General features: G+C 41.2%; 1 protein-coding gene across 4 annotated transcripts in view; it reads left to right on the forward strand.

The window, feature by feature from the left end:
- The first annotated feature begins 1636 nt into the window (after positions 1 to 1636).
- LOC308326950 (glutamate receptor ionotropic, kainate 1-like) overlaps positions 1637 to 27722 on the forward strand; it is a 49520-nt gene continuing 23434 nt past the window's right edge. For all 4 annotated transcript variants that reach the window (XM_080780042.1, XM_080780044.1, XM_080780043.1 and 1 more), the window contains exons 1-6: positions 1637 to 2027; positions 12140 to 12307; positions 12775 to 13032; positions 21371 to 21552; positions 24793 to 24846; positions 26870 to 27040. In XM_080780042.1, coding sequence (XP_080636168.1) covers positions 1946 to 2027; positions 12140 to 12307; positions 12775 to 13032; positions 21371 to 21552; positions 24793 to 24846; positions 26870 to 27040 — 915 coding nt within the window. In that variant the 5' untranslated portion in view covers positions 1637 to 1945. The remainder of the gene's footprint in view (positions 2028 to 12139; positions 12308 to 12774; positions 13033 to 21370; positions 21553 to 24792; positions 24847 to 26869; positions 27041 to 27722) is intronic.

The raw sequence follows: 27722 nt of genomic DNA on the forward strand, positions 1-27722 counted from the left end.
TCGGAAGTTCCCAATGGACATAGAGGGCGGTAGTGAACGTAAACGGAAAGAACACAAGGGGGAAAACATGGCATTCGGCCACAAACAGGATTAAAACACATTTTAATTGAAAACTACGCACTAATACATTGCACAAGCACCCCATACGCCTATCTGACATTTGGGGGATCAGGGTAAGCACCTTATTTTGCATGTTCAGAGCCCGTAAGGTCTCAGCTGGTGTCACCTCAGGGAAATTAAGCCTTAGACTTTCGCAGATTGAAAAGGTCTAAAACTCTAAATCTTAGGCTATGACAGTTTAATTAGATTTAGCATACAGGGTGAGAGGAACTCAGGTCCTCAGTATAACTTAGTAAGGACCCATTCTTGAGATTGTGTATTGTGAGACCACTACAATTGCAAAGGGAAAGAACCCTTTGTCTTCTTTGTACTTTTACAACTGTGCTCGTACATAAAACTGTGTATTATTGTTATTTTAATGTTATTGCTATATCATATGGAAAATAAATTTTCTAAACTAGGTGTGTGTGTGTGTGTGTGTGTGTGTGTGTGTGTGTGTGTGTGTGTGTGTGTCTGTGTGTGACTGTGTGTGAGACTGTGTGCAAAATTGAAACGTTAAATTACAATTATGACACTATAGTGCACTGCACAATCCCATCCAGCAGGGGGAACAAGAGAACATGTTATTGTCAGGGTAGCCTGACAACGATCGTCAAATTTGGTGAAGGGCTACAATACATGTACATGCTTAGATGCTTTTCTGTGATATTCTATACCAGGGGTTCTCAACCCGTAGGTCGCGACCCCTAGGGGGGGTCCCCACATTATATATATATATATTATATATATATATATATATATATATATAAAGTTTAGATAGTACATGCATAGTTTGCATACACTATGCTGGGGTCCCCCAGCCAAACATGTTGAGAACGGCCTGTTCTAGACTTTAGCGGAGTCTGTTGTGGGGACCTTTGTACTTTTTGGACCTAGCTGATGCTATTTGAAGATTTATTTTGCCAAGGTATTTTCTCAAACAAAATAGTAGGCTACAGGCTACCAGTAACCAGCTCATATCCAATCCGTCAGTCGCTTATTTACAGGAGCCTACAGTATACCTGCATATAGCCAGCCATATTGCATTGCTGAACAAAAGTTTTTCAGTCTAAATTAAAATATAGTGTGTGCAGTTTTAGAGATTATAGCAGGCAAGCAGGGTATCACTTAGCTCTGGTCCATAGCCTTCTACTGCTTCGATTCTGCTCCTTTTTAGATTAATAGTCTAATTCTCTCATAACTATTTACTTTAGCCTATTATTATTTGACATCTGATGGGGAGAATTTCCGAATGCGAGTGGTCAACACAGTTCCCCGACTTCCACCACCACAAACCACATCACAAGGAATTTAAGGAAAGGACCATCTTTGCAGTGCTGAAGTCTGACTACTACTAGTGACTATATAATCGGTCGTAGCATCTCCGTTTAATTTGAAGATTACCCCTCCCCCCCCCCTCTAATCAGGACCGGTGTTCAGGGCTGTTGATAATCCAGCTGCTGCCTCTAAATCCCCTCAACGCGCAGAGACAAGCGCCCTCGCTCCTACCCGGAGGTCACGGTGGACATGTTTCGTTTCCTATTTCTTTCATTAATACGTCTGACGGATGCTACAAGAAGTTGGATTCTATATGCGACGGTGGCGATGATATCCCGCAGTTTGATTCGGTATTGATGCGAAGCGCAAAGCACCATGTCGGGAGTAACTTCTACATGGGAAACCTGTGCTTGGTCGGAATGGTCGCCCACTGGCACTAATGAATAAAGGACAGAGATGACACGTCAGGGACTCCATAGCGTGGACAAAAGCTGTTTCCTTTTCTAACAATGAACTATTAAAGCACCACGGAGATTGATGCCGAGTGACTGTGTCCAACTGGGGAACTATGGATAAAAAGAGACTTTACGCGTATTGTCTTCTCCTGACGACTCAGTTTTGTCTGAGCTCACAACAAGTGCTTAGAATTGGTAAGAAGAGCAACACACCTGACAACTATTAGCAATTTAGGTCGCCAATAATGCTTTACTGGGGGCCAGTGGGGGCTCCATTTCCAACATCACGCGTAGATATTATACTATAGTCTACGTGTCGCACTCGCATTATTTAACCAACTAGAGTTTTTCCAACAGCTATGTAATGTAACTCGCATCGTGATATTTCGGCGTTTTAAGATAACTTACATGAAATGTAAAAAGAAGCATAGCCAACCAACTTAACCTTTCCCCTGTTTCTTAATTGATTCATTTGACATGCCTATTCAATTTCGATTTATTCTTGCCTAGCCCATGTTATTGTTTAATAGGCAAAATAAAAAAGTCACAAAACATTGTGTTTTGTGATTCTACCTGTTTATAACCTCCTGCGGGCTATAATGCAACAGTAGTAGTATACGTGCGTCATTACGCACAGCTCATTCAACTGTTATTCGTGTAAGTTAAGTATATAGGCTAAACTAATTTAGTTTATTGATTTCTGTACATTATCCTTGCCACCAGAGACCCATCTGTAGCATTTCCATTCAAACACACGTCCCCTCCGCAGTACATCTTACCAGATGCCGTGGGCACAGTGACACCCTATCCATCACCGAGATTGATGGATTTGAGGCGCACTGGGCTGGTAGCCTATACCACGCGGGCAATGTCACTGTGGTGGGCTTCAGGGGCGCAGGCACTTCATCAGCGCAAGGCGGGCTCACCTATTGGTGACAGGTTACATCTCATTATGTCCCTGCATGTCTCAGATTCAGGGTTTGGTCAGCAGAGAATGAATATGTAATGTAATACTGGTTGGCTGGCTGCATGTTGGCTGGCTGGCTGACTGGAATGGAGAATTGCCTTCACTGACCGTGACATCTGACATGTGTTGATTGAGTTGAAGAGGCATGTGAATGAAGAGATTTAGTGCACGATGAGAGTCCTGCATTGTCTGGTCTCAGTTGCCCACGTGATCAGTGTTCAATATTGTAAATCCTGCATTGTCTGGTCTCTGCAGTTGCCCACGTGATCACTGTTCAATATTGTAAATCATTCTTGACCAATAATGACTGCTTAACTGCTTTGTTGGCACAGCCACTGTGTGTGTGTGTGTGTGTGTGTGTGTGTGTGTGTGTGTGTGAAGAGCGAGAGGAAAAAGAAAGAGAAACCTATCGCACTTCTTACTGGTCTCTGTTCCTCTCTGCCTCTGGGTTTTCAGGATGGAGAGATAATTATCCGATTCAGACCTTTAGTCTTTTGCGCTACCTGTAATATTGATGACCAGGGAGGCCAAATGGAGGCGATGAAAAGTTAGGAAGATTCCAAGGATTATTGGCTGATATTGAACCAATGAAAAGTATCAAAAAGTGCTTCGGCCAAAACCTCCTAACTCCATTGGATCATCAAACTGTCTGCAGGTAAACCAGCTAACTCCACCTGTTGGCTGTTTAGCCCTTTTTTTCATAAATCACTGCTATTGAACACCCTTTAAGTCTAGTGTTAAGTCAAATCATCGCTATGGGATACACACAAACACGCAAAGCTGGAGGGGCTAGCACACCTCAAAAGATATTGAACCAAATAAAAGTATTAAAAGGCGTTTCAGCCAAAACCTCCTAACTCCACTTCAGCTGGATCTTTTTGAATGGCGCTAGCCCCTCCTATGCCCAGCTTTCCGTGTTTGTGTACACACAAACATTGAAGACAAAAGTGAGGACAGAAAAGTGAAGACGCAAATTCTGATTGGCCGGAATGACATTTGTGATGATTTGTTTGGCTGAGCAAAGAATATGATGTAGCCTATATGATGTATGATGCTAAGAGCGCCCCTCACTTCACATGGGTGTGATTTTCTTTAGAGAGTTAGTTGGTTCTTGCCTGACAGCCATACCTAAAATGTATAACGATATCGGCCAACTCTGAGCTCTGGATTTTATGCTACAGAAAGCTTGAATGTGTTAGCTAGTGATCCCTGGGCCCTGGCTGTAACACACTCATACAGCAGTCACCTACAGCAGTGGTTCTCAACCTTTTCTGGATCAGGGCCCACTTGACAATCTCAAAAGCGGCCCACCCATCTGACCACGGCAGCCTGGTTATGACGCCAGATGGGTGGGCCACATGCATTTTCAGAGCATGTTTATTGAAATGGTCAATGGTGTTCCAGCTTGGATCAATGGGAACTAACATAGTATATTCTACTTTAAGTTCCTATTTATTGTTACATTATTTATTTTGTATTAATGTTATTGTTGGATTGGGTTTGAAAGGACTGTATTAGCATGGACTAGTTCTGTGTAGTTGTGATTCATTCCCCCCCGGGGCATCGGTCAGAACACACTGGACAGGAGAGTGAAGGGGGTTTATGCTGGGCATGGCATGGGAATGAAGATACAGCACTGAGAGTGTGTTTGAATGTGTTTTAGTAATCAAAGACACACACTGGCACTGCAATGCTGCACAATATTGATGATAGTTTAGGAGACGAGTGAACGTGTAGTTGACTTGCATTCACCGCTCTGACTGGAATAATGACACAGAATGCATGGCGCACTTAAGGTGGCAGGTACATATTGCTGAACAGTTCTTAAGGTGGTAACTTATATTATCTTTGGAATCTTTTACAGTTATATTATCATTCAAATTAGAGATGACCCGATACCGTATCGGTATTGGGTATTGGAAAAGTATCGGATCGGCCCTTATTTGGTCATATCGGTCATATCGGTATCTGCGAATATGCCAGTCTAACCACCGAAACCGACACGGGTATTATATAGGCCTATATGCAGTTGACACTATGGCAGGTAAATAAAAATGTTGGGGCATGTGGAGTTTGCTTTCAAGTTGCCCAAACTGCAAGTTCACATTAGTGAGGAAGAAACACAACACGATATATATATATATATATATATATATATATATATATATATATATATATAGCTATAAACACTACAACTACACTATTCCCAGTCGGTGGACTTCAAAATAAGATCCGTTTTATTTTTTATTTTCATAAATATTATTCTCTGGATTCGGTATCTGTATCGGCTAACACAGAAATTGTGGTATTGGTTTCCAAGAACCCGAAGCCGAATTGGAGAGTGAGACTGACTCTGTTCCCGTTGCAGCCCTGGCGACCGCCGCGTCGGACCACTGACCGCAGCGGCTTTCGCCCTTGCTGATTATTTGGGGGGCCACTTGCAATACTGAGAGCTTCACACTGCAGTTATTGGGAGTTGGATGCAAAAGTGCTATGAATGATACCTACAGTATCTGCTGCGGAGTGATAATTTGGAGGAACCGATTCAGCAGCCAGAGGAATTGGTTTCAGAAAAGGGATTAGTGGCAGAGTGACAGGAAATATCCAATGTCCACCCTTTCTTCTCCACAATGCATTGAAGAAATCAGACACAAGTAGTCCATCTCATTTACATGCAGCTCTCCCCACACACGTTCTACACTGCTCAGGTAGTGAATGTCGATTTTAATCAGAACTGCATCTCATCGAGTACAGAGTACACACAAAAACAATAACAACAAAAAGTCAAGTCCAATCAAACAACCATGCATATTTGACCATGTGTAAACAATAGGACACAAAAAAATATTTAAACACAGATGACAAAAACAATATAAATGCAAAATAAAATAATTACAATTATGAGTTGGGTTATTCGAGTTCAAGAGATAGTCACAAGTTATGTTAGAAAAGATTGCGTTGAATCGGAATGTTGTCATTCATCACCCCCTATAAATGATATACTCCTTTATAGACAATTCTATCATTATGAGAAAGCAAAAACAAACATGGAAGTACTCTCAGATTCTCAATATAGGTAATAAATGGTTGCCAGCTAGAAAATAACCTTTCTGTTGAACCTCTAATTGTAAACTTTTTTCCAATAAAAAAAACCCTCATAATATCCTTAAGCCACATAGCTATAGAAGGATGAGTTAGGGATTTCCATCCCATTCCCAACAATATTCTACGTCTTGCTATCACACTGTGGCAAATGCCACCATATTAGACTGTTTCTGGGTTAGAAGTTCAAAATCTGATGGTACCCCAAAAATAGCTATCTGGGGTGACGGCTCCAAACGAACCTCAAATATATCAGACAAAATCTCAAATATTTTAGTCCAATAGTGTACCAGCTTGGGGTAAGACCAGAACATGTGTGTGACTAGCTGGTGAGAGAGCACATCTATCACATTTATCATCAATTCCAGGTTATATTGTGGCAAGTTTAGATTTGCAGTAATGAAGTCTATGAAAGACTTTGAATTGAATAAGGCCTAGTCTAGCACATGATGTTGATGTGTTGACTCGATCAATAGCCCATCCCACCATTCATCAAGAAAGGTTTCACCCAACTCGGTCTCCCACCTACCCTATTCCTATTCTTGTCCATAGGGAGGATGTTTAATCTCATAAGAGATTGATAAGTCACTGAAATATGGCCCCTTTGCCCAGGATGCAGTATTAGAAGGTTGTCCCATGGTTTATTCGCTGGTTTCTCAGGGTAGGAGGGGAATTGAGAAGTCTCTAATTTGAAAGTATCGGAAAAGATTATTGTGGGGTAGATCATATTTGCTACGAATTTTCTCAAAACTACTGAATATATTCCTCTCATAGAGATCTGAGAATTTGACAAAGTTCTAGCTTATTTCAAACAATCCACTAGTGGTCCAGGGACCGGTCCATGGAACACACCATGCATATTATGCAACAAATTAGAAATGTGTCACCAGTATCTTGACTTCATTACAATAACAATCTCTGTGCTTAAATGCTTTTTCTAATTAAACGAGTTTGCTAGCATGCCTGTTCCTCTGTGGGCCAAAATGTTATTTCATCTCAAAATTGAAGAGGAATACAGCATTAAACAACACTGCCAATAATTCAACAAACTTAACTACTTATGCACCATTGATTTCCATGTACAAAAATGTTATTGTAAAGAACATGGAAGACAAACCATGAATTAATAGAAATCTTGATCTGTTTGCAATCTGTCCATAAAATGTGGCGTATGACAATAGCTAAAATAGTAGTTCACGTTGTGTGAGCTTCCACGTCTTCCAGATCTGCTATAAATTGAATATTGTTGAGACGGATGAGGCCGCACAACTCTTAGCCACGATGCAAACATTTATTTAAAAGGTACAGGAAACATAGTCTTCCTCGTGTTTTTTTAAAGACCTTCCTCCCTTATTTGCCCATAAATTAAATATCAACATTAATATTAAAAGTAGAGGCATTGATTCCCCCTCATCGACCATAACCAGAACAAATCAAATCCTATGTCCAGGGTTCGATGCGATGCGAGAGTGTGGTCTAGCCAACACCAACTCTGGACTCGCTGCCCTCCACACACCTCCCTGTCTTCTTGACTCGCTGCCCTCCACACACCCTCCTGTCTTGAGCTCCGTAGTGTTGTTAGCTCCGTCGCTTTGTATCTACGTAGGTGATGCGACTCCTTTCCTGGCTTTGCCATGGGTTGGCTCCCGCAGTGTCAGTTTGCTTACCACCAGTTCCAGGTGCCCAACGCAGTGCCCGGCCAACCTCATCCTTCTCTCTCCGACTTTGCCTGTGACCCATGGTAGGTCCCGTAAACGTCCTCCGGGCCGAGGTCTGTTATCATGATGGGATGTACTTGCCTAGACTCTCTTGGTACCAGCGTGAACCCGTGTCTCCTCTCTGTCTCCCTGCCACTGATTTCAAGTCTCTGGGCGTAGTCCATCGCTATTATAAACAGGAAGCGGGCTAGGGTGTCTCCCTGTTGGATGTTGTCTGTATTACCGTCTGCATGCCCAAGGTGCATTATCAATACCAGATCAAAAGGCGGTCTGTACATCTGTAGCACTTCCTAAACAATATGCTGTCTTCTGGGCCAGATGGAGCGATTTGTCTGGTAAATTATTCTTCATTATTCTTTAATGAAATGGATGCTCTTAGTGCTATGAGGTACATTAATCCATTAGGTAAGGATACACCAGCGCAGGGTTCAATGAATGGTGTTCTTGAAGAAAACCTGCAGCAGTCATACAATAGAGAAGCTGAGCTCTCTTCGAAATAAGGCTATTTGTTGTAATACAAGGGATTGGATTGCACGCACACACGCACGCACACACGCACACACACACACACACACACACACACACACACACACACACACACACACACACACACACACACACACACGGACACACATACGCACTCTCCCCCTGGTGGGTTGTTGAACAAATTGTCATAACGGGTGTTTAGCAGAGGCTCAGTTCTATTTCCCCAATGCTTCTAAAAATATTTTTCCTTCAACCCTGCAAAGGGATAAATCTATCATCACTTCATTGCACCTCTTTATCCCTTCCCTGTAGAGAGACAAATCTTTCCATTCTGTTCTGTCTGGTCTATGTAGCCCCAGATCTCTCTATCAAGGCTGTCTCCCCATCACTTCAGCTTTGCTTGTAATTTCAGGAGCAAGGACATAAAAACATTTATGTGGTCAATGGTACCGTTCTGGTAATTGGAAACGGATAATGGGATGTCGTAATTGCAATCTTGTGGATTTACTAGTGGACATGTTATTTTGGACCAAGACTGACTGTAACATGTCATTTTTAAGCAGTGCCAGCCACTTCCACAAGTGTCTGTCTGTCTGTCTGTCTCTACTATATGTATGAGCATGGCATGAGCTGCAACTAATTGTAACATAATAAAGCTGCAACTAATTACACTAATTTAACATAATAAAGCTGCAACTAATTGCAAGGTTTTCAGCACGATCTGAAGGTAAAACATTGCCCCGGCATCGGGCATACATTGGTAGATGTCATAGTTTTGTTGAACAATGTGACTGGTAGACTCATTTCAACTCACGTTTTTTTTTACTTACATTGTGACCTGTTATGAATGATCATATGAGATGGGCAAATTGACGTAAGGAGGTTTCAGGCTTTTTTATCCATCTACCCATTATGGCCTCACTCACTACCTTGATGATTGCTGTGCTGTCCCAATTTAAAGTGTCATTGTGTGGCCTTGGACCCTCCTGTTCCAGCCCTGTGCACACATAATTAGAGAGAACATAACAGAATCCTTATAAGCAGGAAGTGAAGGTACTGTATCTGGGAAGAATAATAATTGTTCCTCTTAGAAACACTTAAAATGCAAACACTCATTTGCATGTTCCAACAGGAACATAGGATAGGTATCACTTTGCAATATCAAATACAGGGACGTTGAAAAATGGGGCATTAGGTTTTTATGGTGGACATTATATTCATTTAAAGACCATAAAGACTTTAGAGTGAAATACAGCTTTCTTCAAGTCACTGCAGACAAGAATGTAGGCGTAGAGCTAGTTTTATTTAGTCCCATACTTGGAGGTTGTTGAGTCATAATAAGTACTTAAAATGTCTAGTCTAGGAAATATTTCACCTATGAATGTGCTGGTTTTGGGGATGGAACCCAGGAAGAAATTCCATCCATAGACTTTGCAGATTTCATCTGCAAAACTGTAGGCACGATACACAAGTTCCCCACTCCTCTACCATTAATTTGGTTTAATTAAATGCTAAATTATGTTTATCTTTTATGCCATGGACTGATCACCAGTGTTGATGATGCTAAATTGTTCATTCTTCGATAGAATGCAGAAGACTCACTTGTAATGGATGAAGGTCAAAGGCTCATGATTGGGTATAATCTTGGTTCATTTGTGGTATGTTGTGTAAAGGCTTGCCTACAGGGCCCTGCTTCTATTCTGCCAGGGGTCTGCAAGTGGCTCTTTTGGTGATTATAATCAGAAGTCCAATTACAGGGGAACATAGTTACCAATGCCACAAAGGAAAGCTTTCCCACTGAACCATAATTCACTCCTAGGATTCTCTGGCTCTCTCTGGCACCCCATCTCTTTTCTAGGCTGAAGACAAAGGGGGACCATGCCATAGTCATAGTCAGGGCTCCTTGACGCTGTCTGGAAATACCTTCCTGAAGCTGAGGCTTGACGATGATAAATCAGTATTCTTCACATTTGTATTGAACATTGATTTTGATGTTGCTGTTGTTTGATTCTCTTGATGTTTTGTCCCTGCACTGTATATTGTTTGTGTGTTTTATATAGTCATTGTATGTTTTTATTCATTTTTCTCTTTTTCTAAAAAGAATATATACATCCCTGGGGTACAAAAAAATGTAAAGGGTTAAGTGTGGAAGTGTGTGCGTGTGCGTGTGTGAGAGTGTCGAGCGGCCAAGGCAACAAATGACCAGTCCAGGGCACCTTCAATAAGGCTTTATTTCTCCATTGTTTTTCAATCACTTTGACAGTCATATGCAAGACAACCTGTCATATCTCGGGTTAAAGACAACTGACTGCCTTTTATAGGGCAGTCCATTACCTGGTTTATAGCACATACTATTCCCCAGGTAACAATAACAATATTCCCCACTCTTAGAATCACACCATGCCATTTTATATAAACTTACTCCATGTATATGCACCCTCAATACCTATTCACCGTTAGTAGTTAGCATAGAAATATATAGACAACACATACAGGATTACATTCATTATAGTCCAACCCAATCCCCCCTGCTATCCATTTCCCACTTGGTCCCTCCCGGAACTATAAAAGGGGTGCCTATACCCAGAGGGAACTCATTTGCCCGAACACCACCCTGAGAGGAGGATGAGAGTAAACAGAGGTAAGTTTAGACATCAGAGATTTACATTCCTTCTTCACAAGTCTTCTCATTATACTGGTCAATTAGAAAGTATGCGGTCCTCTTTATTCCTAATGTGCCTTATATCTGTTCATTTGTAGGTGTATGAGGAGATCCGCCACTTCAATGAATCACCGACAACTCAGTGTCCCCCCTGTATAACCTTGAGCTGCCCGCACTCCCCTTTAACTTCAATAAATGCATTTGTTACAATTTGTGTCCTTATTTACATTATACCATGTAGAATTGTGTTAGCATCTGCATTAGGTATAGTAATGGCGTCCGCCGTTACTGTGTGTGTGTGTGTGTGTGTGTGTGTGTGTGTGTGTGTGTGTGTGTGTGTGTGTGTGTGTGTGTGTGTGTGTGTGTGTGTGTGTGTGTGTGTGTGTGTGTGTGTGTGTGTGTGTGTGTGTGTGTGTGTGTGTGTGTGTGTGTGTGTGTGTGTGTGTGTGTGTGTGTGTGTGTGTGTGTGTGTGAGAGAGACAGAATGCTTTCTCACTTTTCCTCTTGAGCCAAACATAATTGTTTTTCATTTTCTGTTTGGCATAACCTCATACTTGACTTGTTCTACAGTTTTATATGCATATATTCATTCATTTCATAATTTGGACAGACAATGGGTTGGTCAAACATACTTTTATTCCTTTCAAAGTCCAACAGTTTAAGACTTTAAGTATTATCATTACTATGTGGTCAAACATCCACTACTCACACCATCCTCATTTCTGGTCAAAGTTACACAAAAGAGTCACCACTGAATCCACTGCTCCTTTTATAGGTGGAGGATTCAAATTGGGTTGCACCATGTTGCGGGGGTGCAGGTGTCTGGCAATACATACTATTTAGTATGATTGCAACAAGACGGGTTGTTTAAAACCTGGTTTGTTAATTACTTTAGTATTGACAAGTATACAGTAAAGGTTGGGAAATGTTTTCTGTGTTACATGTTCACTAGATTTGTAAGTGAATGCTTTGGGGAAACCTGTCTCTAGACAGATGGTATGGGCCACTAGTCAGAGGCCTAAGTTTGAATTGATGTAGTCAGTCCATGGTGAGACATGGGGAGGGAAGGGGCACAATGCGGGAAGCTCTGCCCTAGGACAGTGTTAGGACTGGTAATGTCCAGACTGGGTACTTGAATTTAAGCATGTCATTTAAGTTTGTTATTTTCATTTTATTTGGAAGTTATATTTTATTTTTGTGAAATCTTTTTTCCTGCTAAATTATTTTGATTATTTAATTTTTGTAAACCTTTGAAGAAATAAATCTTTGGCAACGATGGAGATTTTTGCTATGTCATTTTTCTGTGCACCTAGCCCTCATCAAACAGACTCATTTACAGTGTATTTTTACACCCATTCTGCTCCATGTGCAGGTGGCATCTTTGAGACGCGGGAGAGCGAGTTGGTGAGCATGGATGAGTTGGCCTTCAAGTTTGCCGTTACCAGCATAAACCGGAACCGGACCCTGATGCCCAACACAACTCTCACCTACGACATTCAGAGAATCAACCTCTTTGATGGCTTTGAGGCGTCCAGGAGAGGTGAGTTCAGGGGAGCCGCTGACAACACATCATGCTTTAACCACATGAACACCAGCACCCTATTCCGGCTTAGGCAAGCATCCTGCGAAAATGGCCCATCTACAAACTCACGGCGGGGACGGAGTGGCATTCCGACGCACTGCCATTCCGACTACGTAGCTAGTCCAGACTTGTGAGCTTGTTGATCGGACATTTTTGTTGAAGAGATTTAGGCCTAGTCCAGATGAAAAAAGTATTGGGGGGTCAAGGATAGACCTTTGGGGGGGCCTGCCTGTTCCATGTACTGCTTGCTGTGTAACGGAGTTGTTTGATGTGCAAGTCTAAAGTCTCAAAGAGACACTGTTAATTAAGTATGAAGAAATAATCACGTGGTTACTCTCCCTTTACTAACCAATGTACACACAACTTGGCACAGCTAACGTGTCACGAAATGAGGCCCGCTGACCTTTTGCGCTCTGCTCCGACAGTGTGTGACCAGCTGGCGTTGGGCGTTGCTGCCGTGTTTGGCCCGTCACACAGCTCCTCGGTCAGTGCTGTCCAGTCCATCTGCAACGCCCTGGAGGTCCCCCACATCCAGACACGCTGGAAACATCCCTCTGTTGACAACAAGGACACGTTCTTCATCAATCTGCACCCGGAGTACACCGCTATCGCCAGGGCCATACTGGATATAGTGACCTTCTTTAGATGGAAGAAGCTTACTGTGGTTTATGAGGACAGTACAGGTATGTTAGTATTGTTGTGTCTGTGTGTGTGTGGGTGGGTGGGGGGGTGGGGGGTTGAGAGAAAGACGAGAATAGAGAGGCAGAATGAGAACACGCAGGTGTGTGTGTGTGTGTGTGTGTACTGTTGTGTTGTGTGTTTCTGTGTGCACATCTGTGTCTGAGTATGTTCTGTAAAGCACACGGCTCAACTCAACCCAACACAAGTTCTATTAATGGAGCACATTAACGTGACCAGTGCTGTAAAGGTTAAAACAAAACGAAGCAGTAGAATATAATAATATACAGGGAAAAAAACAAAAACATTGCACGGCAGTCTGGAGGAAAAACCAAGGGTGCCAAGTGTTATGATACTATACTAAGTACTGGACCCTCGTCTGGTTCTGACAGACCGGTCTTGTGTGTGTAGGCTGAGGTTGGGGTGTGATGACGACCCGGTTGAATATTTCCTTGGTTTGGCGGCGGACAGACGGACGGGCCCAGTCCGGGAGAACAATAACATGACACCAGACAGTTTCATAAAGTTTATTACATTAATACAGCACATACAGTATATAGCTCTGGATCCACATGTCCTAATGACGTCACTGACTAGACATCACAATCACTGCCGCAGCACGCTTTGACCTTGCTGCTTGCTCTACTCCAGGAGCTGACTATAAAGTATGCCACAGTTCAGGCAGTACACAATACATGTAAGTACATTGTATAGTTACGTACAACTACATTGTACAAGTACACAGCATGTTGTATATTACAACAGCCAAGTACAACTGTCACCGAAGGCCAGGAGAAATAAATTAGTATTTTACAATTTAAAACATCTATGGACTGGCCAGCTCTAATATGGAGAGGCAAGCTGTTCCAGAGCCTGAGGAACGGCTGATTGTGTGTGTGTGTGTGTGTGTGTGTGTGTGTGGGGACAACCAAGGAAAATAAAACTCCCAGTTAATGTGTGCAACAGCGATTTATTTCACACCCATGTGGATTTACCCCAAACCCATCCGACCCCCACAAACGCTAATGAGAATCTAATAAAGGCACTGAACAAGAATGAACAGGATTCAGCAGTACCTCCATTCTTAAATGTGACAATCTGAAAACTATAGGAGAAAAAGTTTTTTTATTTAATTAGGATTAATCGAACAGTAGTTTAATTTTCACAAGACTGTCGATGGGGATTATTTTTGTGTGTGTGCGTGCGCACGCGTTACCGTTTGTGTGTATGACTGTGCTTGCATGTGTGTGAGGAAGAACGAGAGAGATATGGGGACAGAAGTAGAGTGTGTTGGGAGAGAATAGAGAGAGGAAGTGACAGATAGGCATAGAGTCTGGGACATATTGTTTGGTATAAATCCAGTTTATAAACGTCATTATAAATCCTCAAAGTTTTTACGTTTCCCATATTTCTTTCATGACATATTTCCCAACTTCAATCAGATATATGTATGGCTTTACCAGATGCAGGGGAATATAATAATAATATTATTAATTACAATTTAGGCATTTAGCAGACGCTCTTAATCCAGAGCGATTTACATTAAGCAAGAACAAAAAAGCATGGGAAATGGGAATACATCACATAAAAACATTTATCATGAAACATGCGTAAGCTAAGAAAGTAACAGTGGAATATCTATATAATGAAACTATACATCTATACTACTATGCTATACATATGTACTATGACGTGCTATGACTACATACAATGCACTTATGCTGTCTACATAACATGCTATGAGTCTGTATCAAATGCTATCTAAGTCTACAGAAATGCTATCTAAGGGGGTGGGGTAAGTGCTATGGGCCATGATGGAGTCTGAAAAGACTACGGCGGAAGATTGGGAGTGATGCTGCAGTTCTGACTGCAATGGGAAGTGCATTAATAATATTAACCAAACCAGTCCAATATTATTGGACTGGTTTGGACTGGTACACAATGTAGTGTGACCGGTAGTCAAGGTGACCGTTTTGTCACCCAGCAAGCTCCCTAAATAATCATTTAAAATTATAATCCTAGAAACATTTCCGTCTAGCTATTTGTTGACTAAATTGTCAAGATAATTTAGTCATAGTTTTAGTCACCATAGCTTAGTTTTTGAGGGGCGCAGCCTAGCCCCTCATAGTCCTATGCCCAGCTTTTGAGTGGCAAATCGAGTGGCAAAGTGACTTGGCAAAGTGAATGCCGTTTAACGTTGTGCTCCAGACACATGCCCCAGAGTCGGAAGAGTCTATGAGATGAAACTCCACTCACTTAAAAAACGTCTCCGTAACAGGAAACAATACGCAGTTAACCCGTTATCAACCTCCCCTCTGCATGGCTTCGCTTGTGCTCTCAAAACTCAGCTACTAGATTATTAACTAATTCTAAGAAACTCATCCATATTACACCCATCCTGGCATCTCTCCACTGGCTGCCAATGAGTTTCGGAATTGATTTTAAGATTTACCTTTTAAAGCCTTGCAAAGCCAGGTTCCCAGTTATTTAATGCTGGTACATGAGCCTGAGCTTCTCAGATCCTCACACGGTAACATGTCATTAGTCAGAAGGTTCATTGTTCCGAAATTACTATCCCTATCTCTAACCCTAACCTAAACCTAACCGCAAGCACGGGAGCAAACCTAAACCTAACCGCAAGCACGGGAGCAGTGCATGTTCGGACTAACGGGACTTCGGATCTATGGGCAGTTCCCCCTCGCACAGGGCCATTTTGTTCGTTCCTAAAACTCGCCTCATCAACTGGGGTGATTGGCCAACAAAATCGGTGTAATCGTTTAAATCACCTTTTTACGTGTTTTTAACTTGTTTAAATTTATTGATTGTTATTTCATGCTATTTGTTGTCTCCACCAGGCCGAAGGCATGGGGAGAGAGTATGTTTTGCACTCCGTCCGTGTGTGTGTCCTTCCTTCCGTCCTTCCGTTATCAGCTAATCTCCGGCACCGTTGGCCCGATCCATGCCAAACTGTGCACACACACTCCCTGGATGCCAACGATGAACCTCTGCCCCAAATATTCCTCAACGGCCTGTTATAGCGCCACCATGAGGCCGATTTAGGCAAAACACATTTCTATAGATAACTCATACACATTTTATCCATACATCACACAATTCGGTATACGGTATACACTATCTCCATAGTCATGGAATCACACATCTGCACAATTTCCCATCTTCCATTCTGATTGGCTAAGATTGCCTTCCAAAGCTCACATGATTGGTCCGTTTCGAACAAAATGCCACAAATCACAAACGGTGTCCAATTTCCATGAAATTATACACGCACATTTCCACTAGGCCGAGGACGACATGCCACAATTTCCCCCCAAATCAGCCTCACTGTGGCGCTATAACAGGCCAATTCCTGTTTTTACCTATAACAACTTATGTATGCACACTCCAGGAAAAACATTTTCCCTGCATCCCTCCACATCTGCCGGTTATAGCACCACCATGAGGCCGATTTCTGTTTGTTAGTTGCACAGATTTCATCCAAATCTCACGCAAATCGGTACACATGATCTCTGTAGTCTGTTGGATTTCTCAGATTCTACACTGATTAGCTAAGATTGCCTTCCAAAGTTTTCAGGAGTAGCCCGTTTTGTACAAAATGCTGCACATGTCCTGCTCATCCAGAATTCTATCCTCAGAGATGCTATGAGTGATTTGGCTCTGCATTTCCTCAACAAAATGAAGAAAATTGTTGCAAGAAACAAACAAACAAAAATGTTTATATTACTCCTAAACATTTTGCCAAACATCACACACACACACACTCCTATCCTCCTGGTGGAGACCTGTGCCCAGAAGGGCACTTTTTCTAGTTTTAATTCCTTATTGCTATTCTTTTTTTAAAGCACTTTGTATCCATGTTTCAAAAAGCTCTTTAGAAATCAAGTTTATTATGACTTGAAGAGAGTATTGAATCTATATCCTTTTGAGAGCAGCGGAACTGCTGAGTCTGGTCAGTCTTAACCTGAGGGCAGTTCATTAAGGATGGAGACATTATGGATTGAACATTTTCACACATTAGCACAAAGGAAATAGAATAGAAACCCAACACACTACTTGAAAAACTATAGTGTAAAATATAGAATTGATAATCAAGCTAAAATTAAATAAATAAAATATACTCTAGTTCTCCCCATTACTATGAATAATTTACAGATCTATAATTGAGTGATAGAGTAATAACAGATGCACAATTCAAATTGGCAACACAAGAAAATCATAACTTCAAACAGTACTGCAGGGTGAAACAGGACTAGAGCTACAATAAGGGCCCAACCCTCTTCAACATTATATAAAGGTATGAATTCATTTGCAGAAATGCTCCGAGTGTGACTCTGCAGGCCACAGAGGTTAATTGTCTGATGTTTGCTGCTGACCCGGTAATCCTGTCTCCCTCCAGAGAGTGTTTACAGTATGTCACAGCCTGGATATCCCCCACAAGTTCAGCCAAACATGAGCATATTATTATGAAAAAGACTTGACCCAATTCCCAGAACAATGCATTCAACATTAGGAAACAAAATTGAACATACAAAACATTTGATTAGGCTTGATTAGGAATTGTCATGATTGTTATGAGCTGAAAGGCTTTTTACGGAATCCAAACAACATTTTAAATTGACATACATAACCTGCAATAAAGTCTGAAATCAGTAGACCCAATAATATTATATTGGTGTGTGGAGTCCATTAGCAAAAAAGAAACGCTCCATATACAGAAGTCAGAACACTGCAAAACGGAAGTGAATCAAAATTCTACAAATGAAGTGATTCTCAATCCACCTACTGCAAGGCCCCTCAGTGCCAAGAGTTGAACAAGAGTTGAACAAATATGCCAGCTGGTTCTGAAGCTCTGCCCCCACACAACAGGCCTTCAGGACAGATGGCAATCAATCTGGGCCAACCAAATAATCTCAAAACAAGAAGAGAATTATATCAAATATTGGAATGAAAACAACCCAATTACAAATAACCTGTTGCAATGTGACACATTGTGAGCTTGTACTGTAGATCTGTTATTTTCAAAATCATCTTGTGGTCACAAATCTTGTTTGAAATCCACAAATATATTATTATGAGGGTCCTTGACATGAGAAAGTTTCAGCTTGACAACTGGAATGAGATTTTTATGGAATTTAGGACTGTAGGACATAGTGATATGGAATGCAACTTTGAGGAGTCTGGAGCTTTGGCTCGAGGCAGAGGGACTAGCAGAGGGACAGGAGCATTGTAACTGGCTAGTAGATCCTATTAACTGGAGAGACTTGTGCCCGATTGGCTAGTTTCTGTCCATCTTGAAGGTGGCATTTTTGTAAAAAGGCCTCATGAAACCATTCAGCTTTTTCTCATGTGGTGATGTGGGTTATATGATAACAGAGATATCGGAGGTATATAGGGCCCAGCAAAACATCACAAAAGGGGGCTGAAATCAGAGAGAGGGGGCTCTCTATGATGAGACGTTTCTGGAAACTATACTGTAGCAGCTGGTTCCTTGGCGAGTTTGGTGTTGTAATACCTTCTAGCTTGCTTCACGGCCTGGTTGAATGTGTCCTTGGCAAACATCTGGCTGTGGTGGTTGTGTTTTGTTTTTAATGATGCTGCTTCTTCCTAGCTTCTTCCTTCTTCCTAGCAGCGTTTCTGCACTTTTGATCAAACCATTGTCCTACAGTATGTTATGACAGTTTTGCTGGGAAGGAATTGTTCCATGGCATCCTGGGTGATTTAAGTGATCTGGTGTCTGGTAACATTTCTTCTCAGTCAATACAGTACCTTCTTTGGAGAAGACATTCTGTCAGTCAGTGCATGAGATAAAGCCTCACATTTTCCATTTGCTGACATTATTATACCAATACAATTCCTCTTGTAAGGCTTGTCTCGGTCTCGGTCTTACAGAATGTTCGGTGGTGGAAAAGTAGGCTACTATTATGTAATGTTTTGTGAATAAAATGTAATTTTGTCCAATGTGAATAGTAATCTGTTAATACAAATAACGTTTATAATTGATTCAGATTTAGATAATAATAATCTGTATTGTCCCGAAGGATATTTGTCTTTACAGTCTGTTCAAACACCCACATCAAAAACAACACATAGCACATACTGTAACACCAAGACAATACAAAAAGATGAACAGATGTACACGAACTTTGACGCAATCCTGTTTCTGTTTTGACATGAATTTTGACATCATGATCAAAATTGAATTAGCTCTCTGGTAAAACAAAATAAAAAATCAACAGATTGTGTTCTAATTATTTTGGTTTCTAAAGGACTATACCAATATCATTGACTCTGATTCACAGTAGCCTATATGGATTTGCAGTACTTTCCTAATGACCATTTTCCAAAAGCATAACATAGTCCCTAGAGAAAAGTTTGATTTATAAATTAAATCGAAACATTCATAACATACAGCATATACCATGCAATCATGTTTAACGTTGACTCAAATATTCCTGTACGTTTGTAACATTGACAAACAACAACTGCAACATCTAAACATAAAGTAATTTATGGGACAATATGTCCATGTTTAATTATGTATGACATGGCTATATGATATTGATGCTATTATGGCCCTGTGTTGTTCTGGTACAGTATGAGAGATAATTTTGCCAACATCGTCTTTGGATAAGAGGATCTGCTACAATAAGAGGATCTGCTACAGTACAATGTCTAAATTGTAGGCCAATCTTTGCGAGAGTCGATTGCATACACACAGCGTCTAACTTTATACTGTGGTGACTCAAACAGGTCCATAGTTTCAAATCTATCATTGGCTAGCCTATATATTGCTGTGTCTATGACCTGCAGAAGGTGGGGTGCAGCTTTTGAAATGCCACATGGTTTATAGAAAAAGGTTGTTTGCTTGCTACTTTATTGTCTAGTATTTTTATGAAATGTCATGCACATACACATGGAAATGCACAGTACCTCACACTGTTCAAGACACACACACACACACACGCACGCACGCACGCACGCACGCACGCACGCACACACACGCTCACTCTCCAGACACTAATGATATATTTTATTGAGGTTTAATGTCACAATGTCCAGTCACAGGTCAGATTAACGTCAGACTCAATTCTGGTTTGTCAGTGCGTATGTGTGTGTGTGTCAGAGGGAAGCAGCATGAGAGAAAGTGAGAGATGAGGTGAGAGATAGACAAAGGGAGAAATGAGCGAGAGAGAGAAAATGTGATAGAAAATGTGAGAGATATAACAATGAGACAGACAGACAGGATGGGTGGTGAGGTGAATTTAGATGGCACAGAGACAGCACTAATTTCTTCTCCGCAATCTGCGTTGGCTAGCAGAGTCCAACAAGATTTATTATACCATGCTGACTGTGAAAGTGTGTGTCTGTGTGAAGTGAAACGTTCAAACTGTTGCTAATCTTTAACCCTGGTAACTTTCAGATCTGATGAAGGACATGCAATGGGCTTCTTTCTGTATGGTACGATATATGACCAGAATTTTAAGTAGTGTAGACTAGCGTACAATAATGTCCTAAGTTATCAGGCTATGTGTTGTTGGGCTTAGTGAGAATATTTATCTGCAGAAGTTGTGAAAGATGTTGGCTTGACAGCCCAGGTATCGGAGGAGACCTGAGGCTTTCTTCACCCTCCCAATGACTGATTGTGGGGGTTAGCAGAGATGGAGTACTTGTAGAGAGGCTGGGGAATTGGGAATTGGCTATACTAAATTGGGGAGAAAATGTTTTTTGTTTTTCTTTTGTCTTGAAGGGCCATGTTTTGCATAATAACAGTCTTTCTATTATGTCTGCCCTATGTCTGATCATACAGTACGTTTGTTTACCCCAGTCACTGATACTAAAATCTGATATATATATATATATATATTTATTTATTTTTCTATGAATCTGTGACTTGACACCCATACTGTTATAAAACAGGGAAAAAAAAGATTTTGAAAACAAAAAAAAAGAAGTTGTGAAAGAAACGGATGCAAGATTCCTCATGTCATATGCTAATGCTACATTAACAAAAGTGATAGGACATGCACATCCACTCTAGCCCAGGTGCTGGACAGTAGAGTCCGCTAAACTGGTAAGGAAAACTCAGCTCCACTGGTTTATTCATTCAAAGTTTCGATCAGGGATCTTCCTCAGGAATGGAAATGGATTGGGATGAAGAAGATTCCAGTGATCGAAACATTGAATTAATTCTTTTTTTTTTTTTACCTTACGAGTGTTGCAGAATCTATTTCTATATCTCCTCCAGCGACATTTCAAAATAAATAGAAATCCTACATTAACCCAAACTCCTTCTACTGTACCCTTAAAGTGTTGGTAATCTTCCAGGTCTCATGCGGATGCAGGAGCTGATCAAGGCTCCAGCTAAGCTCACACTGAAGGTCAAGATCCGACAGCTGTCCCCAGGGAACCAGGATGCCCGGCCACTACTTAAGGAGCTGAAAAAGGACCAGGAGTTTTTTGTGATCTTTGATTGCTCCTACCATATGGCTGCTGAGCTCCTCAAACAGGTATGGGGTGGCAAGGGCTAGTCTAGGTGGTTAATAATAACAATGTATTTTATATATAAAGCACTTTTCACATTTTCACTAATCTCCGAGTGCTACAAGGTTAAAAGCATGGCAAAAAATAAAAACAGCATAAGCAACATCATAAGCATAACATAAAACATTCAATCAATATCATGGGACCCAGCATCGCTAAACTAAAAGGGTAAAGTTAAGTGTCACGTGTGCGAAGGAGTTTTGGGACCCAAATGCAGACAGACAAGTAGAGGCAGAGGAGCTCAAATGCAACAGAGTTTAATACCAAAACTCAAACGGGAACAGAACACCGACACACACAATAACAATCTGACAAAGGAACTGAAAGAACAGGGGAGTATAAAGGCAGGGATATTAGGACATGGGTGAACACAACTGACAAACGACACTAGGGTAGGCTGACAGGCAACAGAACACCGGTGACTATGACCTGCAGAAGGTGGGGTGCCGCTTTTGAAATGCCACAAAAACCCTGTAATTGGTGAGACAAGGCAGGTGACGGCAAACAAGCCATACTGCTGTGCTGTGTTTACCGTGTATGAGAGTGCGCGCAGGTAACAGTTAAAGCTGTTGTTATGCAAAGTAGTAGCCATTTTAATTTGTCACGGTACTTGACACGGTGTGAACAAGGCTCCAGACTTCCCAAAACAAACTGATCAGGCTCCTACTTGGCCTCACCCCCCGAACCCACCTCACCCCTGCCCACTTTGACAGGCTGGAATGTCTTAGGTCGATGACAGAATACAGCATCTTGCAATGGGTCTGGTCCACAAGATTTGATATACCACCAAGATACCCATGTACCTGTCTAGATACTTCCTTAATGTTAACGAAGTCTACACCCACGGGGTGCATACTTAGTTTAGACTAGTCATTGGTTAAACATTGGTAAAGGTTAGGTTTAGGTGTGCTGCCATGTACAACCCAGATTCGGCACAAACAAGGGACTAAATTATTTTCGCTCCTATGCTACCAAAATGTGGAACGCCCTACCAACTGTCATTAAGACATGCTAATCCCTTGACTCCTTCAAAACCGCACTCAAAGGGCACCTACGGACGGCTGCAATTCGAAACTGGCCCCCGTAAAATCTGTATGTATCCCCTCACTGTATATGTTTCTTTTCCCTTTTTACCTCCTTTATGATTAATTCCTGTTCTGTTCTTTGGCTATATACTGTATAAGTGTCTATTTGTACGTCTCTTAATGTTTTGTTGAATTGAACAAGGTTCAATTCATTACACTTGTAAAAGTGTAATGCTTTATTGGGTCGTCCACTCAGTTAACAGTCTTTGTATTGAGTTAGTGCTTGAAATGTACTGTAATTCTGCAAACTGTTAATACATATTTCAATCAATCAATCAATGAAAATAGGGGGGGGGAGACTTGGAGCATCTTGGAAAGTCTGGTGACGTGAGGTTAGGTGCATCTTCTCTTGAATCTAGGGGGACACGTTCTAGTGTGCACGTCACAATTGTTTGGTACCACAACGTGGTGCTGCGTTCTACGAGCATGACACCACTGGATGGAAGTAGGGAAATTATTTCCAAAATGGCGTGTATGCATGTAACCCCAATAGGTGAAAAAATAGGTGCATATTTAGAAATACACCTACGGATTGACCTGGCCATCTGCACTTTGATTGATTTGATTTTTATTTGGATCTCTTTTAGCCTTTCGGCTAATCTTACAAGAGTCCAGAAATAAATTAAAACATAACACAATACATTATATTACATTACAAAATAGTACATTTCATTTCAAAATTACATTTCAAATTACAACAGTAAGTGAGTTAAATGTTACAACATAATAAAAATACCTATACCTCTAGTCCTCTACTCATACAGCCGCACACACTCACGCACACACAGGCACAGCATATGCCTGCCCACAGACAGATACAGTTCATTCACCTATCTATGGTGGACTATGCATGCCAGGGTCGTCCTCTCCCCTGAGCCAGCTGAAAACCTGACCGCATACCAACACAGAAACTACAACTAAAAAGAACAAAGCTTAACAGAAATCACAACATGTAGTGCATCAATAAAATCAATCTCAGCTATAGTGATGAGTTCCATAATTTAACTGCCCTAGAAATAAAAGATCGGCCTCCCATACTAGTTTTTATTTTTGGTAGAACATAAATATCTTTGTGTCTTGATCTTGTGTTGACCTGATGTTTATCTCGAACTAATGTAAATTTATTCTTTATGTTTACTGGTTTATTAGATGTTTTTATTTTAGAAATCAATGCAAGAGACTGTTTTCTTATGCATTCAAGTGCTGTGGGCCATCCCATTCTGTTCTGCAATTTCATACCCACATCTTAAGACCATTCTAGCTGCCTTATTTAGTGTGATCTGTAGTTTTCTCATATCAGTCTGAGCTGCATTGCCCCATACTGCACAGCAATAGTTAACGTGACTATAAATCAGACTACTGGATATTAACCTCAACGTCACTTGGACTAACCAGATATAAATAAATAGAATGTGCACTCTATATATATAATCAGGTGAGGTATCGACAGTAAAAAGCATCAATATGTGCATGTAGGTATGTAATTAGATATAAATATAATAAGCACGGGTAAAAGTGCAATCTATTACCAGTATTATTTACATATAGAGTATTCTGTATACAGAGAATCAAAAACAATGTGTATCAACCAATAAGTACTTCCGTTCAGTGGTAATATGTGCATACGTAACAGGAATATGATACATAAACAGTAATATGTACAGTCGATCTACACTGAATGGCATGAGTACTAGTATACACCCTATCAGTGGTGAAGAATTGCTAGAATAATCCTGCTTTTAACATTCAGTACTACAGTCCACACAGCCAGCATTTCATTATCCACGGGTCATTGGCCATTGCATGGTTTTATGATTTGGGGCAAGGTAAACGTAAATTTCATAGTTTGAAAGTTCAAATAAAGCTTGGTCACTTGATCATAAAACATTAAGAAAGCGTTGACGGCATGAAATACAAATTGAGGTGAAACGCAATGACTTTAACCAGTGCAGTTAGGTATGATTATACATTTGCACATAAATGAATATCCTGAGGTGCTGTGTAGTACAGAGCAACTCAGACAACTCAGACATGCAAATTACAATGGGCAAGTGTACAGCCTAGTAGCCTACATGAACATTTTCTGAACATTGCAATTTCTTTTGCTTTTCCTATTCACAGCTTTCATCGATGGGAATGATGACAGAATACTACCATTTCTTCTTCACAACTTTGGTGAGTAAAACAAATGAAGTTGGCTTTCTTTGAAATATCACCCTTTCATAAATCTTCATTGGTAGGAGTAATGATCAGTACTACTGTAAGCACCAGAGAGGTCATTTCTGCAGAACTGGAGCAGGCAGATCTACGGTCCATGCAGGCAGTTTCATGAACCTGCTGATGTATGAGCCAGCAGACCAATTCTATTAGGGGGTTCCTGCACTACCGGAGTACAGTTCGCTCCTAGGACCATAGTCATTATGGAATTATGGTCATGGACGCCCCTTGCCCTTACAATTTCATAACAAGTTGATTCCATCCTATTCCATCCACTGCAGCTTGCCCACAGTGCCTGCCTGGTTTTGCACTATGTATATATTGGACTTTCCAAAACGATCTCAGTGCAACATTTATATTTAACACTGCATTCACAAAACCAGTCAAGGTCTATAGATGGGGTTATTGATATTTAAATACAGTTATTTCCAGTATGGGTTGTTTGCCTTGGCCGTATAATTGCCTGGGGCTTAGATCTGCCTGAGGGCAATAGAGAACCGAAGTCTGACATAAAGAATCCCATAGATGTTTTTTTAAATCAACCACTAGTTTGCTGTCTGGCAGCTCTTGGTATCTTTGGCAGTGTCCTGCTAGTCTCATTCTCCTGGCTGCTATTTAATTGTAGTTCCAACTTCCATACACAGGCCATGCTGTTCAGAGTCCTCACTTTAAGATCTTGCTCCGTTGAGTTGACCCATGAGACCAGGTACTTGAAGTCCTTGACTTCCTTTAGAGCAGTGGATTGTAAGAGTTGAGTTATTACATTTAGTTTGACTCAGTTCCACAGATACATAATGTGAAAATAGAAGATGTACAAGCTCATAACGCGACAAGTTGTGAGCTTTTATAGATCTGCTATTCTTTTAATATTTTTAAGTGAAAGTGGTTATGTCTGTCTGTGTTTTATAAATATTGAGCCAATGAAAAGTATTAATGAGAGCCTGTGACTCTAACTACACAATACACATCATTTCACTGGATCCATTGTAACACAAATTATCTTTTTCCATTTCCTGAAAAGTAACAGTTTTGGACATACAAGGATTCCGTACTGCAATGATGGGTTACCTTTGATCTTGTGTTATTAGCCAACTGTTTTTTATTGTTTTTTGCTGCAACTAATTGCCCCTCTAGAGACGATTTGAATGCAGCGAGCATACAAGCCAACTGTCTCTGTATGGACAGAACAATGGCCAAATAAATTCAAATTACTTTCCACAGCCTTGTGGCTTTCTAGTTGTCTCTTCATCAGCTACGGTTTCAGAGCAAAGCTTTTATTTTATTTAAAAAGCTAAGCCATTAAAAACAAAAGTGAAGTATAACCGGTGTTTATATATAGATACAAAGCCACTTGTCTCCCTTAATATTTTGATCCTAAAATATTAGAACCTTCTAGAACTAATTCAGTGTGAGAACTGCCGACAGTCGCTTTGAAGAACAGCTGGGTCTTTTTTGCACGGTGCCAGTGCCACTATGTACACGTACACGCATACTGTAACAATGATGAAAAGTGTAGGTAGGGAGAGACCGACTGAGTCTGTGAAGAAGAAAAAATACTTTCAATAGCAATGGCTAATGCCGTTGCCATACAGAAAAAGTACTCAAAATAGCTTTGTTGAATGTTTTTTTGAGATGGCAGGCAATCTGGTGGGGGGGGGGGGGGGGGGGCAGCTTTATCCAGTGGTCGAGTGAGCCCATAGCTCCAATTCAGGTAATGGATTATCAAAAAAGTACCCGTCCCAATTCTGCCCTCCTGTTGGTGCTGGGGACCCAAGCCTCCCCGTTGATGCCTCCCTATGCCTTTACACCACTCTGAGACATACGCCTGAAACTATAATCTCTCTCTCTCTCTCTCTCTCTCTCTCTCTCTCTCTCTCTCTCTCTCTCTCTCTCTCTCTCTCTCTCTCTCTCTCTCTCTCTCTCTCTCTCTCTCTCTCTCTCTCTCTCCCCCCCCTCCCTCCCTCTTCACTTGCTATCCCAGGACCTGTTTGCTTTGGACCTGGAGCCGTACCGCTACAGTGGGGTGAACATGACAGGCTTCAGGCTGCTGAACATAGACGACCCCTGGGTAGCGTCCACCATGGACAAGTGGGCCATGGATAGATTGCAGGGGCCCAAACATGAGAGTGGCATGATGGATGGAGTCATGACTGTAAGTACCAGTTTTTCCCCCTTTTAAGTCCCACTTAACCACATAATCCCTGTATACTTTTTTAAGTGATGTTGAACTTCTGTACAACCTTGCGTTGTATGTATGTATGTATACCTGAGCATGATATAAATCTTTCGCTCACATTACACTAACAAGACCTGTGCCTGTTTCCTACTTGGAAACGATGCAAGTGTGGAACCTAGTATGAAATACCAGGCTGTTGTCATAGCGTTTTAACCGTCTGTGTCCCTTTTGTGCCCATATAATGGAGATATCTGTATCTGTCCTTCTGCCTGTGTCTGAAGAGTGCAAACTGACTGTGAAAAGTGGACTGGTTAAGTGATCTGATGGCAGGTGTGGGGTTAAGTCCAAAGGCAACAATCCAAAATACTGGTGTCTGGCAAAAATGTAAAAACCACTGAAGCATATAGACAGGAAATTCTGAGACGCAGAAACACTAGTATACACAGGAACAGAAGGCTAAGGATCCGTCGAGACAGAAACACATCAACATGAACTGACAGTCTGTCAGATGTGAATGGAAAAAGTCCAGCCGGTGGGAACAGTGGCAGGAAGACGGAGAGCGACAGGGAGATATATAGAGACAGTGTGAGACAAACTGTGACAGTTCACTTTCCATTACAGTATGTGCTAAAAGTACAGACCTGTTTCATACAATTAG

The sequence above is a fragment of the Protomyctophum bolini genome (assembly GCF_963924005.1).
Source record: "Protomyctophum bolini genome assembly, chromosome: 13".
NCBI lineage: Eukaryota > Metazoa > Chordata > Actinopteri > Myctophiformes > Myctophidae > Protomyctophum > Protomyctophum bolini.